Source organism: Gossypium arboreum, chromosome 12 (assembly GCF_025698485.1).
Source record: "Gossypium arboreum isolate Shixiya-1 chromosome 12, ASM2569848v2, whole genome shotgun sequence".
In the NCBI taxonomy this organism is placed as follows: Eukaryota; Viridiplantae; Streptophyta; class Magnoliopsida; order Malvales; family Malvaceae; genus Gossypium; species Gossypium arboreum.
This window is the reverse complement of record NC_069081.1, coordinates 15,315,720-15,337,023: the sequence shown is the minus strand read 5'-3', so window position 1 is coordinate 15,337,023 and position 21,304 is coordinate 15,315,720. Positions and strand designations below refer to the sequence as shown.

The 21,304-nt window shown below is 34.0% G+C and overlaps 2 protein-coding genes across 2 annotated transcripts; one reads left to right on the top strand and one right to left on the bottom strand.

Annotated features, from left to right (window-relative positions):
- Positions 1–7,184: 7,184 nt before the first annotated feature.
- LOC108483944 (uncharacterized) lies at positions 7,185–10,977 on the top strand. The gene is made up of 4 exons (XM_017787499.2): positions 7,185–7,642; positions 8,580–9,376; positions 9,789–10,217; positions 10,409–10,977. The coding sequence occupies exons 2-4, from the start codon at positions 8,584–8,586 to the stop codon at positions 10,585–10,587; spliced, it is 1,401 nt and encodes a 466-aa protein (XP_017642988.1). The 5' UTR covers positions 7,185–7,642; positions 8,580–8,583; the 3' UTR covers positions 10,588–10,977.
- Positions 10,978–12,521: 1,544 nt separating this feature from the next.
- Positions 12,522–14,139, bottom strand: LOC108484484 (lipid phosphate phosphatase epsilon 2, chloroplastic-like). Its single transcript, XM_017788288.2, has 4 exons — positions 13,550–14,139; positions 13,225–13,450; positions 13,063–13,136; positions 12,522–12,942 (listed from the first exon to the last, which is right to left on the bottom strand). The coding sequence occupies exons 1-4, from the start codon at positions 13,934–13,936 to the stop codon at positions 12,715–12,717; spliced, it is 915 nt and encodes a 304-aa protein (XP_017643777.1). The 5' UTR covers positions 13,937–14,139; the 3' UTR covers positions 12,522–12,714.
- Between the last annotated feature and the right edge of the window lie 7,165 nt (positions 14,140–21,304).

The following is a 21,304-nucleotide window of genomic DNA, read 5'->3' as shown; positions in this document are numbered from 1 at the left end:
CTTTCCTTCCCATGTTCCCTAGGGTTGCCAGGTTAGCTCGGGTTGGAGGCCGTCAGAGATATTATCACACTGTCGAGTTAACGCTATCGGCGTAAGTAAATCCTAGTGTTTCAAGTCTATGGCATGTATAGGGTTTTAATGTTAAGTATGTGATATTATGATTCAGCCAAAGGCATTGGCTTGTTATTAAGGTAGTATGTAGTCGTGTAAATTGGCCTATGTCGACTAATGACATTATGGGCCTATATGATTATTCTTATGCATGTATGTTATTATCTCTTGTGATATGGCTTACAACATGTATACCTAGAGATTGAATTGAGATTCATTGATGAGTTAGTAACGATGCAAGATTAAGTGATTGATAAATAGTTAATAATGTCTCATGAATGGTTTGTGGATATGATTATGCATGCCTAGTGATAGACATGAGGTTTGTGACGTAATGATAATTATGACAAGTATGTGGTAATGATGTGAGTAAATTCTATGATATTTATTGCATAAGAAATTAACATGAGCATAACATGCTTGTAGATGTTTAAGAGCTCATTATGTCATATTATATGTTATTGGATAAGTATGTGTGCATATGTTGTGAGGGTGACATATGGCTTGGAAAATAGCCTTGTAATTGTCTACACGGGTAGACACACGGGCTTGTGTCTAAACCTTGTGTGACACACGGTTTGCCCTCATGGGTGTGTGTCATGGCCGTGTTTTAAAGTCAGTGTTGCACACGGGCTAAGGGCATGGGCGTGTCCCAAGCCACACGGGCGTGTGGAGCCTTAAAGCATGAAATTTTTCAAATTTTTCTTAAGTTCTCGATTTAGTCCCTAATTGCCTTTAACGCATGTTTTGGGCCTCGTGAGCCCGTTTAAGGGACAAAATGTATGTGAAATGAAAAGTTTTAAATTGATTGAAATTTTATGGCCCGATTTTTGTGTGATTGATTGAGCTTAAGTCAGGTAACACCTCGAACCCTGTCCCGGCGTCGGATACGAGTGAGGGGTGTTACAATCCGCGTGTATGCTACATCAGCAAAGTTAAAAAAAATAATTTTTCTATCCATTTTGAGGTGATTTGACAAAAATTGCAAGTTTAAGGGCTAAAATGTGAAAAATCAAATAGATGGCTAAAATGACTTCTTTTGTAAAGTTGGAGGGACAAATAAGTCATTATGGCATTTATATATTTATTGATTTTTTAAAAAATATAACTTACAACAATTTTAAATTTTGTAAAAATATTTGATGCATTATCAGTAGAGTTTTTAGGCTTCACAAGCAAAGCCAGGGGTTGACAAGTGTCCTATAAGGGTATAATAAATTATTTAAAAAATAAATATTTTAAAAAAGTGATACATTATAATTTTTGAACTTTGCTTGTGGAATAAAAAAAGTACATTGTCAGTATACCAAATATTAATCCAAATTGGAATGATGAGAGGAGAGAAAACGAGAGAGTTGTGTATGTTAATTTAAAATTATGTCTATTTCCAAATGTTTTATTTTCTTTCATTTATTTTTAAATCTACCAAAAATTGGGTGGAAAGAAGATGTAATTTAATTTTTCCATCTCTCCTATCAAACATACCTATGAAAACATAAATTATATTTTCCATCATTCTAACTTTTTACCCCTTCAATTTTCAAATTTTTTAATTTTATTTCCATGGTACAAAGTAAAGCCTTAAAGTACAGTCGCCTCAAATCTAACCCGTTTTCCTCCTTAGGGTGGGTTCGGATGGGCGATAGGGTACAGTGTGGTGCGTTTAGCTTGCTTTTTGTCTCACACTACAATGTAGCTACAATATCTAATCTCACCGCCACTGCTATTTTTACGCTAACTGTAACAACCCAATTTTTCAGTGGTGTCGGAAACAGTGGTTCGAGGCCTCCAAATCTGACAAGTAAACTCATAAATTTTATTATTTAGTATTTACGAGTCAAATGTGATTTTAGAAAGATTTTTGAATAGGAAATTTATGTTTTATAATGATTTATTAGTCAAGTGGTTTTAGAAAATGAGGTATCGAGAACTCATTTCTATAAATCGAGCCGTAAATATTTTTATAAATATTTACGAAGTGTAATTAAGGTAATATTAAAGTTTCGTTAAAAATTTTAACGTTTTGATAGTTAATTAATTAAAAAGGACTAGATTGAAAAAGGTACAAAACTTGCTAATTATAGGAAATAGTGATTAAATGGCTTAAATGGTAAATAAGGGAGGACTTAAAGAGTAATTAAGCTTAAATGAGATGACTGAGGCAGCATAAGCAAAGAAAAATAATAAAATAATGTAATTTAAGGGTAAAATTGTAAATAAAATGAAATTAAAATAACCAAATTGGATATTAATTGTTTCTAGACAATTTCTTCTCCAATTTTCTGTCTCAAAACACCATTGAAGAGCTCTTAAAGCTGATTTTCATATTTTAGCTCCATATCAAGATCCCGTAGATACTTGTGAAAAAAGAAAATTAGCAAAATAGTCCCTAAACTCCTACAAATATTATAATTTAACCCAGGTAAGTTCGTACGGTCAAACTTTAATAATTATATTGAATTGATGAATGGTATTATGTATTTATTCTATTGTTGAAAATAAAATATTGTTAATTTATAAATTTGAATTGAATATTCAGATTAAATGGAATGCGGGATTTGAGTACATTCGGTATTCGGCTAATTGACAGCACTAGAGGAAAATGATAGCAAATTACCCAAGTAAACTGAGGTTTAGCATTTGTTACGAACTTTCGTGTTTACTTTCCGTTTAGCTCTCACGAGCTTCTGTTTAACTCATATGAGATTCTATTCAACTCTATTAAGCTTCTGTTTACCCTTATGAGTTTTCGTTCAGCTCTTACGAGCTTTTGTTCAATCCTTATGGGTTTTTGTTTAGCTTTCATGAGCTTCTGTTCAGCCTTTGGGCTTCTAAAGACGATGTACTCTTATCTGTAAGCCGTTCTCCGATTTAGAAAGATTTGGTAAGTGACTATGTAATTGAAATTGAAAGACATATTGTTTGTTATTGGTATTGATTTGAAATAAGTGTATTCATCGATTGAAATTGACAGGGAGTTTGCATTGAATGAATTTATTTAATTGATGTGTTATAGTAGGTTCGGTAAGATTTATGTTTAACCCATCGAATTTACTAAGCTTTATTAAGCTTACTTGTGTGGTTTAATGTCTTTGTAGATTTTCGTGAGGTCGGAAGATCGAATCAGCACACCAAGTCACACTATCCAGCTTATTCCGGTAGTTTTTGAAGTGTTCAACATGGTTTATATGGCATGTATAGGGATTGATGTGGATTAGATTAAAGTTGACATATATAGATGTTATGAATGATGTTTTGTTTACATAATCAACCTAGATATATATATTTTGGTTCGGAAATGAAGTAAATTGTGATGTGGTTATGATGGATATATGCTTATAGGTATTTAGTTAGTAGTAAACCTTAGTAAATTTTGTTAAATAGACTAAATAGGTAAGTTTGAGTATTTAAGGTATATGTGATGATATATTGTATATAATACATAACTTTGGCTTGTTTTGAATGATTTGTTGTAGAATATTGATGTATTAAAATGTTGTGTTTAGGTAGATACCTAAATGGGTGAGAAATGTGGCCTTAAAATGGTTTATTTTTGTCCACACGGGCAGAGATACGGGCGTGTGTCTCAGCCATGTGTGACACACGGCCTAGCACATGGGCGTGCGGTTTGGCCTTGTGTCCCCTACATCTTTAAAATTTAGAAACAGAATGCTCAAAATATTCACATGGCCTAGCATGCGGGCATGTGGCTTGGCCGTGTGACCCCTATACCTTAATATTACAAGTCAGTATGCTTACACGACCTAGCAGACGGGCATGTGGCTTGGCCATGTGACCCAAGTTAGATAGTACCCAAGTTTGGACATGGGCTGGGAGACGACCGTGTGCCCCTATTCCGAATGCCCACACGGCCTAAGACATGGGCATGTCTCTTGACCGTGTGAGCCACACCGCCTGGCCACAGGGCCTTGTGTCCCCTGCTCCTTTGAAAATTTTTTATATTTTCTGAAAAATTTTCTGAGTTCCCGGTTTAGTCCCGATTTATTTCTAATGCGTATTTTGGGTCTCAAGGCCTCTTATAAGGGACAATATGAGTGATTATGATTAGTTTCTGATATGTATGTTAAATGATATGAAATGTTTGTATTTGATCTGTAAATCTCGGTAATGCTCCATAACCCTGTTTCGGTGACGGATATGGGTTAGGGGTGTTACACTAATCGCAGGTAAACGCACCTCCATCCAAACCCACCCTTAGAGTCAGAATAGTTTATTTTCTCAAATTAGACTCACAAAATGTCAAACTTGTTAAATTCACTTGACATCATTTTTTTTAAGGTATTTTATTTAATACATTAAAAATATTTTTGTTTATTTATTTATTTTATTTTTATAATTTTTATTGAGTTGAAGTAATAACATCAAATTGATTAAAAAATTTATTATAATTAGATTATGACACATTCATGATATATGTGAAATTTACGTAATAAATTATTTTTTAAAAAAAACTTGATATATGCATTGTTTGGTTACTAATGTAATAACATGAGAGAAAATTTTATTTATTGCATACTAGCTTCTAATGTAACATGCGTCACATGTGGTTTTACGCATTTAATATTTAATTAATTTTTAAATTTTAAATTTTAATTACAATAATTAACATAAAAATATATTTTATTTAAATTATTAATATAATTAAAATAGATTAACTTATCAATTCAAATATTATAATAGAAATTTTAAAATTATAATTAAAATATTTTTAACATATTCAACATATAATATAAATTTACTTTATGTAATTAATGTAAAGTAGCATTATTCAAAATAATAACTAATTAACATAATTAACTCTAATATTTAATTAGGTGATAATTAACATACTTAGAATTTGATTGAAGTAATAAATTTATTTTACATCAATAAGATCAACATAACTTTTTTACTAAAAATTGTAATTAATAAATATAACAACTTTTTTAGCTGTAAATTAAATTATAATTATTTTTAGATGTGTAATTATCACAACTTTTATTAAATTGTAATTACTTTTAAATGTATAACTATCACAACTTCTATTTTACTTCAACCTTTTAACTAATAATTATTAATTAAATATTATATTTATTTTAAATGTAAATTTAGTAAGATGAGGAAAAATAAAGGGTTTTCTCGTTAGTTCAAAAGTTTTTTCGAACTTGCACTTTTATATATATATATATATATATATATATATATATATATATATTGATTAGGTCAAAATATGTTATATGTCATTGTACTTTTATTTCCAACTGTTAATATTTTTATTTTTTAATTAAATTTTTGTTATGACATTTTTGAAATAAAAAAACTCACTTGATAGCCACGTAATTAAAAAAATGACATTGTAATTAACTTGAATTAAAAAACATATCGATTTAACAGTTGGACTTGAAATTTGAAATCGAAAAGTAGAGAATTAAACTCCATGAAATAAAAGTACACGTATTAAATTCCTATTTTTTAAAAATATAAGGTCTTGTGGCACATTTTAACCTATAAATTATAAATATATTACAATAGTTAGACATAAAAATAAAATAGTTAGTACAAAATTAAACTTGAAATTAGAAATGTGAGTCAAAAATCTTGTAAAAACAAATAAGACATCTTCAAAATAAGCGAAAACTTTTATTTTCTTTGCTAAAATTAAGTCACGGAGTGGCTAAATATTACCAATTGAATTAATATATTGTTAATACATATATCAAAACATGTGTAAAAAAATACTCCTATCAAGCGTAGCATAAATATGACTTCAGTTGAAATGATAAAGTTAAAATTAATAAATTAATAATTTTTATATTATTGTATTTTATCAATTGGATTAGTCTTGGGAAAAAAGTTACTATAGAAAAGATATAAATATAAATTATAATTTATAGACTTGTCTATGGGTCGGGCTAAGCCCATTTGAAAAGTGGGAGGGTTTAGGCAAAAGTATAAATTCAAAAAATGGGCTTTGACAAAGAAATAAGACCCGTTTTTCTAAACGGGTTGAGCCTGGGATAGGCTTTTTTGGCTAGGGCTCAGCCCAACCCGAATTTGTAAAAAATTATAATTTTTTATTGTTTTGCTACTGTTTTTTCATTGTTTTACTATCATTTTACTATTATATTACTACTTTTTTATTGTTATTGTTTAGATATTATATAAATCTTGTTTTATTATTATTTTTAGCATATTTAATGTATTATTTTTTAAAATTTATTTTTTATATAAAAAAATTTAATATGACGAGCTAAACTTGAGTCTAAAAAATAAATTTAAAATTTTTTTACTTGGGCTGACCTGACCACTTATACGTATCAATATCCGGTATCTATAAATAGGGGAACAAGTTGGGCCTTTTTTTCCAAGCCCGGGCTGTTGAAATCTTTAATCCGTAGTCCGTACAATAGTGATGAGCCCAATTTAGTAGTTGATTCCATTGAACCAAGATATTTTTGTATTTTGGATGATGACATTGACAGATTCCATTTACATGTGGTCAGCCCTTACCAAAGCACTTTTCGCCCTTGAACTATAAACTTACCACGTGTTCTCTTTCTTCTTTAACCCTCAATTTTCTAGATTCCAAAAGTTCCTCTTTATTTATTTATGATTACATCAAATCATCACAAGATTCTTGGATTAAACAACCCTTTACTCGGTGTTTTTAAGAATAAAGTTAATTTTAATTTTAACAAAAATTATTACTTAACTTTTTATTTAATTAATGTTATTGAAAAGTGACAATTTTTTATTACAGATTCAACGTGTGATAACTGAGGTTATCACAAGATTCTTGTTGCAGACAATCCTTTACTCAACTCAAATATTGTTGGTGTTTGTTTTAATTATAATTGAAATATTAAAATGGTTGGGCCTTATTTTACAAATAAAAAATAAAAACAAAAAGAGAAAAGAGGGTATGTCCGTTGCTTAATTTTGCCGCGGTCAGTGAATTCATTTGCTGACCCCACGCACCCCACTTTTCATAATTTTGCCGTTTTGCCCAAGGCAAAAGGCAATGAAGGAAGTTTCAAACTATGCATTAAGAAACAAAAAGGTAGAAATCCCGTGAAAACGATGTCGTGTGAGCCCACGAAACAAAAACATTTCCTAGCACTTTGGAACCCTCTCCCAACATAAATATATTCCAAACTACCCCCATTCCAAACTGAACCCTACATCCCCAATCAAGGTCAAACCCGACATTTCACTAAATCCCCAGCAACGAATAGCAAGCCTTTTGAATTTTTTGCGGAGAGAAGTGGAGGCGAAGATAATAACTTGGGGAACAGGTTTTTTGCGAGTTCCAGAAGATCACAGAAGCAGATTTATATTTTCTTTTTCTTTTTCTATATAAATAGAAACAGAAAATTTAAAGTAAATGACAAAGAAATCCCCGTTTTATGTCTTCACTTCGCGCGCTCTAATCTGATCTCTCCTATTCCTTCTCGTCGCGCCACCGAATCCTCCGCCGCTTGCGCCTAGGGTTTCTTCTTGAAGGATTATATTTTTCTTAGCATCCTAGTAGGTAATAAAGCTCTCTTTTCTTTTCCTTTTTCGCTTTTCTTTAATGATTTCTTTTATTTGTTTTGAGGTTTTCGTTAATTTTAATCTTTTTTTTTCCAGTTTTTGAATTTGCTGGTGTACCTATGTTATATTAGGGATCCATTGCGGTTTTTCTCGTTCATTTGTTTTAACTTTTCTCTGCTTCCAAACGGAGCCTTCGCAAAGTAATCGAGTTTTGCATCGTTAACGTAGATATCCCTTTTTAATTCATCAAATAGTCAAAGTAGATGATTAGAAGATATCCTTTTTCTTCTTTTCGTTATGTTTGGTTGCTGTTAAATTAGGTGGAATTCTCATGTGTCTGGTAGCTTTGTTTTGGTTTCAATTTTTCAATTAGTTATACTTATATGGGGGCTTTAATTTATCTACAAAATTTCATATTTAATTTAGCTATATGCTTTCTTATTCAAAATCAGCATATAGGTTTTGGTTTTACTTAAAAAGGGAAAAAAAAATCTTTTTGTAGCAGTATAGCTGAAGTGCTGAATAAATGTGTGTATATGAATTTAAGATTGTTTGGTCTGTTTTACTCTTCTTCTTTTTTCTTTTTTTTTTTTTCTGTTTTTTCCTTTAACAATTATCCTGGTTGATTTGAGTGATTGGCAGAGGGATCACACTAATTTTGGCTCACGTAGTATGGATTTAGGGTTTGGATGGTTGTACTTAGCTCCCAGTTCCAATTAGGGACAGGCGTAAAATATTGAGGTTTCTAGCTGGGTTGATAGAACAAAAAGTTAGCAAGCACAAGTTTAATTGAGTGAATCTTCTCCATTTCATTGAAATTAGAATGTTATCACTTGTAGCAACAATGAGATTTTCTTCTTCCCTTCTGTTTCCTAAGAAAATGATTAGATACAGGTTTGTTGACTTTATCTTCTTTTTTTATTATTATTATGCAGAGCCATGCCGACTTTTACTGCTATAGCTTTGGATAGGCTAATACAACCTGGAGCTTCGAAATCTGTTGACAAATCTGGTCCTAATATGAAACCACCGATTCCCAAGCCAAAGCTTATACCCAATTCAAAGCTGGAGAGGATGAATAATACATCAGTAACTGAAAGGAAGATCAATCATCCCCAAATAGCGTCACCTGCCCTCTATGCTACTCCTGAGGCAACTCCACTACCTGATTCACCATCTTCTTTTCCCCCTTCACCTTACATCATCAATCACAAGCGTCGTGGGCCTCGCCTTCTGAAGAGCTTTTCTGAAAACAATGTATCATCTCAGAAGAAAACCATTGAAGAAAGTGAGGTTAATGGGAAGGCGAAGCTGACAGAAACTAAGTCTGTTGATCTATCTAAGGATGGTTCTTTTAATTTTAGCATTCATGAACCTGATGAAGAGGAGCATGGGAATGGTGTCAATAATGGTCCTATTAAAGTAGAACAGGCAAATGGTGTCCATTCTGGCTCCATTCAAGATGAACGCAGGAATGGTGTCCATGATGTTGAATTTGGGAGCAGTAATGAGAAAGTTGGAAAGAGCCAAATGAATAATGGTATGCCCAGTGATATTGCCGAGGTAAAGCTTCATTCGTTGAACTTGGACAGATATGATGAAAGTGAAGATTTCTTTGATCCAAAGGAATCAATGAGTGCCACAACTAATACCGATGGAGATGATGATATTGGGGCAGAAAGTGCTGCAAGGCTTGCTACATCAGGGGTAGAGTTTTTTGATGCTTGGGACGGTATGTTGAGTTTTGTTTTCATCTGAATGTGATTACATATAACTGCATATATTTAAATATAGATGCTTGGTTTTTTTTTGTTAGAAATTAATTTTTTTGCATGGTTGCGCTTAATTTTTTAAATATAGGCTGTGATATTATGATTGTGCTAGCCTTTGTTTAAATGCCTTGACTCTTGATTACATGATAACTAATGACTTAACAGTAAAAGACATGTTATTTTGGATATTTCTATGTTCATGTGTGCATATTTATGTGTATCCCAGCTTGCCTGGAACCTGAACATTTTTGTTGAAATATTGAGAAATTTGAAAAACTTTACCATAGGTAGTGCTTTATTTAGAAAAGGGCTGAGTGCAATGATTTTCGTGGCTGTTATAGAAGTTTTACTTGGATCTCTTGTTTCGTCCAGAATTATCCTCTGAGAGTGGATCACAGTCCATTCATCGTGACACTGAAGCTGAAGCACGTGAAATAAGACTCAGCTTACTCATGGAAATAGAGAAGAGGAAGCAGGCAGAAGAAGCTCTAAATAAGATGCTACATATGTGGAAAACAATCAGCCAAGGGTTAGCTGTTGTGGGATTGTCACTGCCTGCAGATCCTATTGATGTGACAGATGATGAGCTGGTGAATCAAGCTGAAGAATTGAGGCAGCAAGCAGATGTTGCACGATTTGTATCATTAACCGTTGGAAGGGGAATTGCAAGGGCAGAGATGGAGATGGAGATGGAAGCTCAAATTGACTCAAAAAACTTTGAAATCGCCCGATTGTTGGACCGACTACACTACTATGAGGCTGTTAATCAGGAAATGTCTCAGAGGAACCAGGAGGCTGTAGGTGAGTGCTATATCCTGATTTCTTAAAGTTGCATAACCAGTTGTTTTGGAAAAAAGAATGCAAGACTTCTTTTTCAACTAGTTTCTTTAGTCTGATTCTCTCTGTTGAAATATGCAGCAAGCTGCGGATTTACGTAAGAATATGATGCAGTATGTTTACCTGATTTTGTTCTGTTTCATTGTTTTGTACAGAGATGGCACGGCGAGAGAGACAAAGGAAGAAAAGAAGGCAGAGATGGATATGGGGTTCAATTGCCACTGCAATTACCCTTGGGACAGCAGCCTTGGCTTGGTCTTACCTTCCAACAGGTAAAGGATCATCTTCGAGTAATGTTCCTCAGGCCTCTAATCCTGATGATGCAGCTAAGTGATTACTATTCAATCACTGGAGCTACGAGAATATGTTATCGTTGGAAAGAAAATAAGATATGCTTACATTCATTCCTGTGAATAGCAGTCCAAACTGCCATGAGTCATCGGAGGATGTGCAGTACCATCAATAATAGTTTTTGAGTACTACTAATTGTTCCGTTCCTTGGCAATCTGTGAGTCGATGAATTTTCATGTGGTCTTTGTTTAACCCAATTTTGGCCTATTGTGTGCGTTACGCACATAAAACCTTCATGGATTTGCTTTTAGGTCTTTAATCGTTTCAGGCAGATATCTTTTCTGTGCAAGACTCTTCAGTGATAAAAGCACGGCATGTGTGAATTTATTAACCTGTTGATTGAATGAAATTCCGTTTGGGATGTTCCGGCAAATGTACGATCTTTCAAAAGTAAAATGGAGTTATAAAAATTGATTATCTTCGGGGCCAATTCAGTTCTAAGTATAAGTGATTTGAGAATTTGAAGTAAGTAACATTTTTCTCTACAAATAACAAACGTAATTGTTGCAAGCAATTCTAAAATCTCAAAGATGTCTGGATTTTTCTTGTCCTCTAAAAGGAAAAATCGTATTTACTTTTTAAGGTTTTTTTTTTGTATGGAAATTCCACGTTTAGACACAGTGATACCCTAGAAATGCTTTGGATTACCTTCCCATTTATCAACAGTACTTTGATTTCCGCATCTATTTCTCTATATATAAGCATAAGCCGAATTGTTTCTTGAAAGCTGTATTTAACAGCAGCAACTAGGTATCATTCAGCAACTAGGCTGAACCTGTCTCACACTTTGGTTGTGCTCTGCTGAATTCTCAAGTTGTTTTGAACCGTGAGGATTTCTGAAAAAGACTACGGGGGAAGAACCCATGGATCGTGCGAGTATTATGGCATGGAATTGTGAAAGGCTTGGACAAACTTTGGCAATTCTAGCTCTACGAGAGTTTCGGAAAAAGTATAGTCCCTCGTGTTTCGGATAGAGACCAAACAGAAACGATCGAAGCTGGAGAAAATTAGGAATAAAATGGGGTTTAAGATTAATTGTATGTTGTTTCGGTTGTAGTGTGTAGAGGCTTGGGTCTATGGTGGTCAGCTAATGTGACGAGCTTTACTCCTTCAAGAAACATTATCCACGCACACGTGGAATGGGAGGATGATTAAAGATGGTTATCTTGAGTGCTTCCAGCAGCCTTACTGATGACTGTAAAATCATGGAATGCGATCGTTGAGGAGGTTCCTTCACGTGATCAAACTATGGTTTCAATGATGAGTTCATATAAGAAACACCTAACAGATGTTTCTTCAATGAAGCATGGAGAAATCGTTTCCCATTGGGAATTGATTTTACGGAACCAACTATTGCATCAAACGCTGGTCAAACTATGGTTTCAACGATGAGTTCATATAAGAAACACCTGACAGATGTTTCTTCAATGAAGCATGGAGCAATCTTTTCCCATCAGGAATTGATTTTGTGGAACCAACTATTGCATCGAACACTGTCCAACCCTTTTATTTCCCAAGACTCAGAAGAAAAAACGGTGGAAGAACTTCAAGATAGATGTTGGATAAGGAATGTGACAAGATGGTAAAAGACAGCTTGACGGCCACTTCTAGGAGTTCACAAGGGGATAAATTTCAAGGAACAAGAAAATTTGGCAACACTATTTAATGGAGATGTAATGTTATTAGAAGCAAATGGAGAATGGATTGAGGATGATGAGGACGCTGCGTTGAGCATACAACAATTACTACTTGATTTGTGTGCAAACAAAACAGTATACTTGTTTGCAATGGAGACGAAGACAAAGAGCTCGTTAGAAGCCGCTCATGCTTCCAAAGCATTTCAGTTAAAATGACTAAATGCAGCTTAAAGATTATAAAGTAAGCCGCAAACATCACTGCATTAACCAATCAATGATATTTGGGGTTCAAGGAATTCACGTTTATGTTTCTCTTTTGCGCTCTGTAAAGACAAATAGTGTCAATAGTTCCAAATACATTGTTTTCTTATGCCAGAGCTTGTGATGACTAAGCATTTCTGATAGTTTGAAACTGTTGAGATGGAATCAAATGACTTGTATTAATGAAACTGATTACAACGCAAATACATGGTCTATCTTTCATCCTTGAGCCAATATTGTATCACATATGTAAGAAAGCCTAGGCCAAATCCAGCACAAGCCAAAAGAACAATGACCCTTACCCACAGCGAGGAGTTAAATGCTTCCAAAACAACAGCATCCCATGACAGGTACCATAAAACTGAGAAAATGGAACCTACCACAGCACCCACAAGAATTTGATTCATCGTATGAAGCTTTTGTGACACTCGAAGCCATGACTGTAAACCAGCAATTAGATTAGATGCAATTTTCACAAGCTTCAGAAATCAAAGCTTTTTTCTACTGCTAAAACAATCAAGACTAATCTTTTTAATATAGTTTTCAGGATGTATACTTACAAGATATGAACCAAATGCCAGAGCCAGAACGGAAATGCCCACCGAAAGTTCATTAATTCCTAGCCATTCCAATACTGTGAAATACCAAATACAGAACTACGTTAAATACTAACGCTCAATTTTGGCAGTCTAAAGCGAAAGTGAAAGCAAGGGCTTACTCACATGAAGCTATAGCGAAGACGACAGTGAAGAAGATGGATTGGGCATGAGAAGATGGCATCCCAGGGTCGGACTTAAGGCCGGCCACTGGCCGCTCCTGATTCAGCAACCGTTTCAGTCCAACTGAGAGCACCGCATTCACAATCGACCCCATCGCCATCCATAAAGCCTCCGCGTCATGCCTCCAAAGTATCACCCCACCAAACAAAGCTGACACCAACCACTTGCTCTATCACCCAACAAACCCAAAACCTCCATCTCAGTAAACATGGAAAGTATTACATGCCCAAATAAGTATATCCAAATATATAGAGACAAATAGACTCACCAGACGGTTCAAAGTGGACTCGAAACCTTGAACCCGTATTGATCCGTCAATGAAACCTTCTACTTCTTGTTCAAGCGCTTGAATACCATCGTCTCTGTCCCTAGACTCCTTTAACACAGAAGTTTTAATCATAGTTCTTGAAGAGTCGCGCACCCCAGTTTTATCGGTCAAAATTCCTCCAAGAGAACTTGTTTTGCGGGTTCGGAGATGGAGGAAAAACTCTGGGTCAAACGATTTAAGAAGCTTAGGTGAAGAATTAAGATTGAATTTGAAGACTAGAGGATGGGAAAGAGTTGAAATCGGAGACATGTTTTTGGGAAGTACTAGGACGGAGGAGGTTGATGAAAGGAAAGGAAGTATCGAAGATGAAGAAGAGAAACATTTCATAAAAGATTTAATTTATTGAAATTGATGAGAATGTGTGGAGCGTGGAGAGAGAAGTAATTTTATATTTTGCAGGTGTTTGGAAGAGTAACAAATGGATGAGAAAATTCCAAGAAGGGGAACTCTTTAGAACCCTAAGTTATGTAAGAACGACAGATCCTCCACGACTGTCCCATCTACGACAATATTTTCCCACGTGTTATAACGTTTTTTATGCATTTTATATTATTAGCGTAGCAAATGTTTTCTTTTTCGTTTTAAATAAATTAGATAATTTTTTTTCTTCATCCCAGGATATTTAGGCTAAATTAGTCATATATATATATATATATATACATGTAAAAATATATTATTCACTAAATAGATGGATTTTTTGAAAATTTAAAAAATAAGTATTTTTTAGTAGAGGGGGAGAAAACAGGGTTTTTTTATTAATATAATACAAAAAATAAAATAAAACACTAAAATAATACAAACTAAAAATTATGTACCAAAATGGTAAATGTAGGATAATGCCACTTTAGAGAGTGCATGACCTACTACTTTTCTGACAACTATTAGTTAAAAAAAACATAAATTGTTAAAAAAAAAAAGAGGAGGATGTACCAAAGGCGACACCAGTTGCTGACGTGGCACAAACGGCACCCACTTCTCCAAACTCTCTATTTAAGCCATCAAACTAAGGCACACACCAGTAAAAAAAATTGTAGAAGAAGAGAGGGAGAAGAGAAGAAAGACAGAAAAAATAATTTTTTCCACTAAAAAAAATTACAGAAGAAGAGAAGGAAAAGAGAAGAAAAAGAAGGTATCTTCTTTTTTGTTATTTTAAATAGAATAGATTATGATAAGAAAAAAATATTTTGTTAGTATTATATAGTTTGTTTAGTGTTATTTTATGTTTTGTTTTAAAAGTTATTTTGTTTATTGTGATTTTTTAGTAAGTTTTATATTTAGATTAATTATGTGTTTATTGTGAATGTTATGTTTTAAATTTTTAATATATTTCAAAGTGTTTATGTTAGTAAAACTATTATAAAATAATTGTTAATTAGTGATAACAATGAAAATATTTTTGTTATAGATATTGTTAGAAATGACAACATATTTGGTATTACCTAATGAGATAATAACTTTAGCAAAAAGGGAGAAAGTTGATAAGATGATAAGAGAAGTGCAAGATTACAGAATGAAACCAGAAGAAGACATTGTTCAACACCTTATTACCGTAAATCAAAAGATGCAAAAAGTGTTGTGGAAGGGTCATGAAATAATTAGAAAGAATAAAGTGCAATACTTAACCCTTAGAGGGACATTAATAGAACGGGAGCATCAAATCATTTTAAACGAACTTTGGAAGACATCGATACCACGAACCTATTGGAATCTAGTTATAAACTTCGCGAAGTTTATAATCTCTTATGGAGCAAGGAAAATAGCGAGACAAAGTATAAGTTCACGAAAGTTGACTAGGAAGCAAAATGTGTTTGACAAACCATAGATGGATAAATTAGTTGTTAGGAAATTACCATGAGAACTTGTATATTCAATACCCGTTATAAAGATTGAAGAGCCAAAAGATCCCGAGGAATTTCCAAATTAGATTGTAGAAGATGAATATGAAGAGAATTAAGAATTTCTAAATTGGATTGAGAGAATTTCCCAGATGAAGATACAGGATCGGAGATGGAAGAAAATGTAGAACTGAATTTAAGTGGTTGAATGTAAAGATAAATGTTGTTCATGTACAAAATGGGAACTGAAAAAGTCTGAGCTTATGAATGAAAAAATTTGCATATTGAGTAATTAATTTTTTATTTAAGTAATTTATTTGCTGTTCGAAATTGTTTTGAGAAATTTTGTTTATTTTTAATAGATTGAGTGTTGAAGATGGATAATCGATTTTTGTATGCGCTTATTTCGATGGAATCATCTTGACAACAACCGTTAGATGCATATTTGAATGTCGGCAATAAATAGCAATGAAATTTAAGAGAAATGTCTTGTTGGATGATATGAAGGGAAGGATTAACGCGAAAATTGTCAGTGTTGTGGGAGAAGGATCTCAAAACTTTTCTACAATTTTCCAGTTTTGACAGATCCTATCAAATTCACCGAAATGGAACTTATAGACGACGAGGACTTGGAGACAATGATCGCTCTTTACTGTAGGAATGGGAGTGACAAAAATGCACCGATTCACTTATTTGCTAAGTTAGTCGGTATGCAGTAAAATGAATATCTCACTGCATATGGTGAAGAACATGGAGCTCAAGAACCGTGTATGGTGGCTCTAATATCATACATTGATAGTGAATCGACTATATGTGGGATCGACATCGATCTTAATGTTACACCCGATATTGATGTGGTTGGTGATGATGGATACGATAGTAGTGATCCTTGTGATCAAGAGGTCAATAGTGATAATGATCCCGATGTGGACGATGTCCCCGATGATATTAACGATAAAGATATGAATGGCGATGGAAACATTAAGGCGTCTTTAGTCGGGAACTAGATGCGACGTATTGTGATACATAATAATCCTAGACCACACATGTATTTCATAGACCCCGACGTAGCACATGTAGCTGAGTTCTCAGAGTACCCTGAAATACTTCCTACTCAGCGGCTGGCCGTAAATTCTGATCCTGAAGAGTTGTTCGTAGGCCAGAGATTCGAAAGTAAAGAATAGTGCGTATTTGTTATTAAACGGTATAGCATGAATATATTAGTGAATTACAAAGTCAAAGTGTCTAAACCGATATTATATATTGGGGAGTGTTGAAAGTCGGCGGAAGGTTGCAATTGGCGGATACGAGCTGCATTTATTCAAAATTCGTAGATGTAAGAGATACACAAATTTGTTGGGCCTCACACATGCACATCAACACGTATGGCAGAAGATCATAAAAACTTGATTCAAAAACTATCTGTACATGTATCATGCCAATGGCGATAGACATGTCGACCATTAAAGTTTTGGTACTGATTGCCAAAATGTAGGCTCAATTTCAGTATCGAGTATCATATAAAAAAACGTGGATAGCTAAACAAATTGTAATGGAGTAATTGTATGGGGATTTTGATGTATCGTATAACGAGCTATAGGGTTAGATAGCTGCTATACAAGAGTATATACTGAAGACTGTCATTGAGTTACAGATACGATATTATTACGGCTCGGATGACCAACTACAGCCAGGAAAAAGAATTTTCCATCTGATATTCTAGATGTTTGATCCATGTGTGCGGGCATTTCCCCACTGCAAGTCGTTTGTGCAAGTGGATGAGACCTGGCTATATAAAAAATATACACAGATCCTACTCCTTACGGTTGTTCAAGACAGAAATAAAAACGTGCTCCCGATAGCATTTGCCATCGTAGATAAGGAGAACATGAAATCTTGGGAATTCTTCCTCACCAACCTGCGGAGGTATGTTATTAGCAATGATAATATTCGCATCATCTCCTATAGAGGGAAAGGATTAATTGACGCAATTAGGAGTTCTGATGTGCCATAGAGATCCGTTTACTGCATCCGTCACATTGCGGCTAACTTTCATTGAGATTATAAGAATGCAGACTGGAAGAGACAAGTAGTGAGAATGAGTAAAGGATAACCTTATCTTTTCAATATAAGTTGTAATGTTTTATGTTATCGAGTTACTGTAACTTATCTTTTTTTAATACATATATAACGTACGAGTTAGAGCCACATATTTTTCGCCAAAGAATGACGAGATTAAGAGTGACATGGATGGTCAAATGAACACATCTTTCAAATAGTGGTTGGCTACAATGGAGCCATGGCAATAGGCTCAAAGTTTTGACGAGGGCTTTCGTTATAGTCAAATAACCATAAACTTAGTGGAGGGGGTCAACTCTGTGCTGTTGAAAACACTTCATTATCTATGTGCGCATGTCGTGGCAGCGTGTGCTAAAGTGAACCTTAATGTTGAACAATTTGTCGATGATGTGAGCACACGTTGCGTGTCTGGGAAAATGAGTTCCCCGTCCTGCCTGACCTGTCTACGTGGGAGGTGTCTCTGATAACTTTCGAGCTTGTCCCAGACAGAGGGCTACGCAGGAATCTGAGAGGTCATCCGCAATCATCCAGAATCCGTAATAAAATAGACATTAGGGAGAAATCCGATGGTAAGTGTTGTGGATTATTTAGGTTAGCTGGTCATAATCAGAGTAAATGCCCGTAGTGAAACTATCATGTTAGACAATCGTCACGATCGGGTAGGAATTGAGCTTATGTTGTAATATATTTAATTTATATAAAAAAAGGTTTATATTGCAAAGTTTGTTACAATTAGATTAATGTTGTAATGTATTTAATTTATATTGCAAGACTAAGTTTGTTACAAGTTTTAGTAATTTAATGTTCAAAATGTCTAAATTAATTTAATTTACATTATGGTCAAATTTTGTTCCTATTTTAAAGTTCTAATTAATCTAATTAAATATATACAGAAAAATACAAACTTTTTAATATCAAAACCCAAGAAACCCTTAAAATTGATGGTTTGATGGTGTGGTCTTGGGGGTATATTTCTGCGGAAGTCGACGCTCATGTTGTGGGTGATTGCGACGACCAACATTCTCTTCAATAGTAGGTGAGGGTGTCTGAGACATGGAAGAAAAATCATATGGCTCGAATGGCATCAATGAACTTAAGCCGGGAGGAGTACCATGTTGCTGTGGATACAACCCAGGAGGAGTGGAGTACTACAGTGGATACAGGCCAGGGGTAGTGCTATACTGCAGTGGATACGAGCCGGAAGGAGTGGAGTACTGTAGTAGATACGGACGGGGTAGTCTTTGTCTGCAAATGGTGGATCTGAGCCGAGAGAAATCTTTGTCTTGCATGGATCGACCCAAAGATATCAAACCCATAATAGTATCGGCCCTCTAACAAGCCAGGTAAATAATCATTGCCCGACAAATCCGGATGATAAAAACTATCAGCCGTATGTGAATGTGATCGCTCAGACTCGGCCTCCAGTTGTGGCTAGGGCTCTGGCTTTGGTTCGGGCTCAGGATTTGGCTCTAGCTCAGCCTCTATATCTGCCACTGACTCGTATGCCCTAGGCTGCTACACGTACGGGGGACTACAATCAACTGCCCACCAAGTAAATATGACTTTCCCATACTAGAGTACAATTGTATGTACTCTAACGATGGTTGCAAATCGAAAACATATCCATCTGAGGCATTCGAGCCATCCGATTATCCTATACCGCAATATATTTTCGGTGCATAACCCCCTAATGACTTCCATGTTTTCCTTTCTTGTTGATGCCGTGAACCTTCCCCACCCCTATTGGCGGATACGGGATATACTGGATGCAACCAAACTGTCGTAGTACTCGATCCCCGTGGTACCACTTGACTACATTGAAATTGATAATTGGTGTGTTAGTGTACTATAATTGAGAATGAATGTAGGCAGACGAGGGTATAATAGCTGCAATTTCTGGTCTACTATATGGCATCCATATAAACTACACGATTAATACCATGGTTAAAATTTAACATGATTCGAGTAAGATATACAAAGTAATTACATGTCACGAATATTGGAATAGCTTACCCCTTCCCCTGCATATTGTTCAATCATCAGACGATATATTGGGACAGTGTACGACCTCTCGATACTCGGATAAATACTTCATCTACGAAAACAAATTTCAAGTAAATATAGTATTGCTAAAATTTTATCATTATAAAAAAATTGTCAATTAATAACAAGTTAAATTTATCACCTGTTAACTAGTGGAAATACGTATGGTTGGTGACTAACCGATGCCAAGAATGACATCTGATAAATAGCCCATGATTGCAGCAATACAAGGCATCCGCCTATGTCTACGGCATCAGGCTTTGTCTTCCGACAAAGTTCACGATACAATATAGCCAGAATTGCGGAACCCCAACTATACGAGCGAACATTACGCAAATAAGCTAATAGAGGTAAGTACTGGAGATGAACCCTATTGTTGTTTGCATCGGGCATCAATACACCCCCTATAATATACATAATGTACGCTCGAGCTACGCATATCAACTCTTCTTCAGTGGCAGTAACTGATAAATGCTCAAAATTGGCTTTCAGCCATATAAATTTCAAACCCGAAAATTGGACTCATCATCGCTAGGTGAGGCTTCTAGTAGGCTAGAACAAACTGCAGTCAGCTCAGCTATGCAACATCCTCCAGAGTGACAGTGCATTCCCCACACGGCAAATGAAAAGTGTGGGTCTCTGGGCGCTAATGCTCGACCAATGCGGATATTAAATCGTACCGCAAATCAAATGTCAAGATCAATGCTGCTGACCCGAATCCAGCTAGCTCCAAGTAAGGCATCAGTCGTGTATTCGGGGAATATCCTAAACTATTCACCTGACCCTTTAATGCACGGTACGGGCACTGACAATGTTAAATTACAGAAAATAGTTATAATAACATAATTTATTTCAGTAAATTACGTAGATCTTTTTTTAATGGAACCTGTGATTAACAAATAACAATATATTACCATATTATTAACTGTGTCAGATATGTGAGGATATTTCATAATCAATGATGCCATTGCAATGCCTGCAATTTTAAAATAAATTTTGGTTATTAATTTCAATGTTTGATGGATTTTAAATATTTATCAAAATAACTAAATTTTATATATTGCTTTTAATTACAAAAAAATACCAAATGCTTTTTTCAACAACATATTTTTTGCTATACTACATTAAAAATTAAATATATCCAACTCAAATACAAATATTTTTATTATTATTTCAAAATGATAAAAAGTAAAATACTTTGGTTTAAAATATAATATATATAATATACCCGTAATGTAGTTCAATATATTTTAAATTAATTTATATTTAATAATATTAATGTGAGTGATGCAATAATAATTAAAAACATGATAAGTAGTTCAATATTATTTTAAAATATACTATAATATGTAATTAAATTTCTTGGGAAATAAAAAGATGGGAAAACAAGGAGGGTTATATTGCAATATTCTTTTTTTTTTTCGGTGATTTTGGCCATTTGTTGGTTTTTTTATTTTGGATTTTATTTTTTAAAATATACTATTTTCGTATTTTATTTTTATATTATTTTAGTACATAATGTTTCAAATGTATTATTTTAGTTTTTTATATTAATTTAGTAAAAACCCGATTTTGGCCCTTTGTTTTATTTGTATTTTTTATTTTTAGATTTTATTTTTAAAATATATTATTTTTATTTTATTTTTATATTATTTTAGTACATAATATTTTAAATTTATTATTTTAGTGTTTTATATTAATTTAGTAAAAACCTTGATTTTGGCCCTTTGTTTGTATT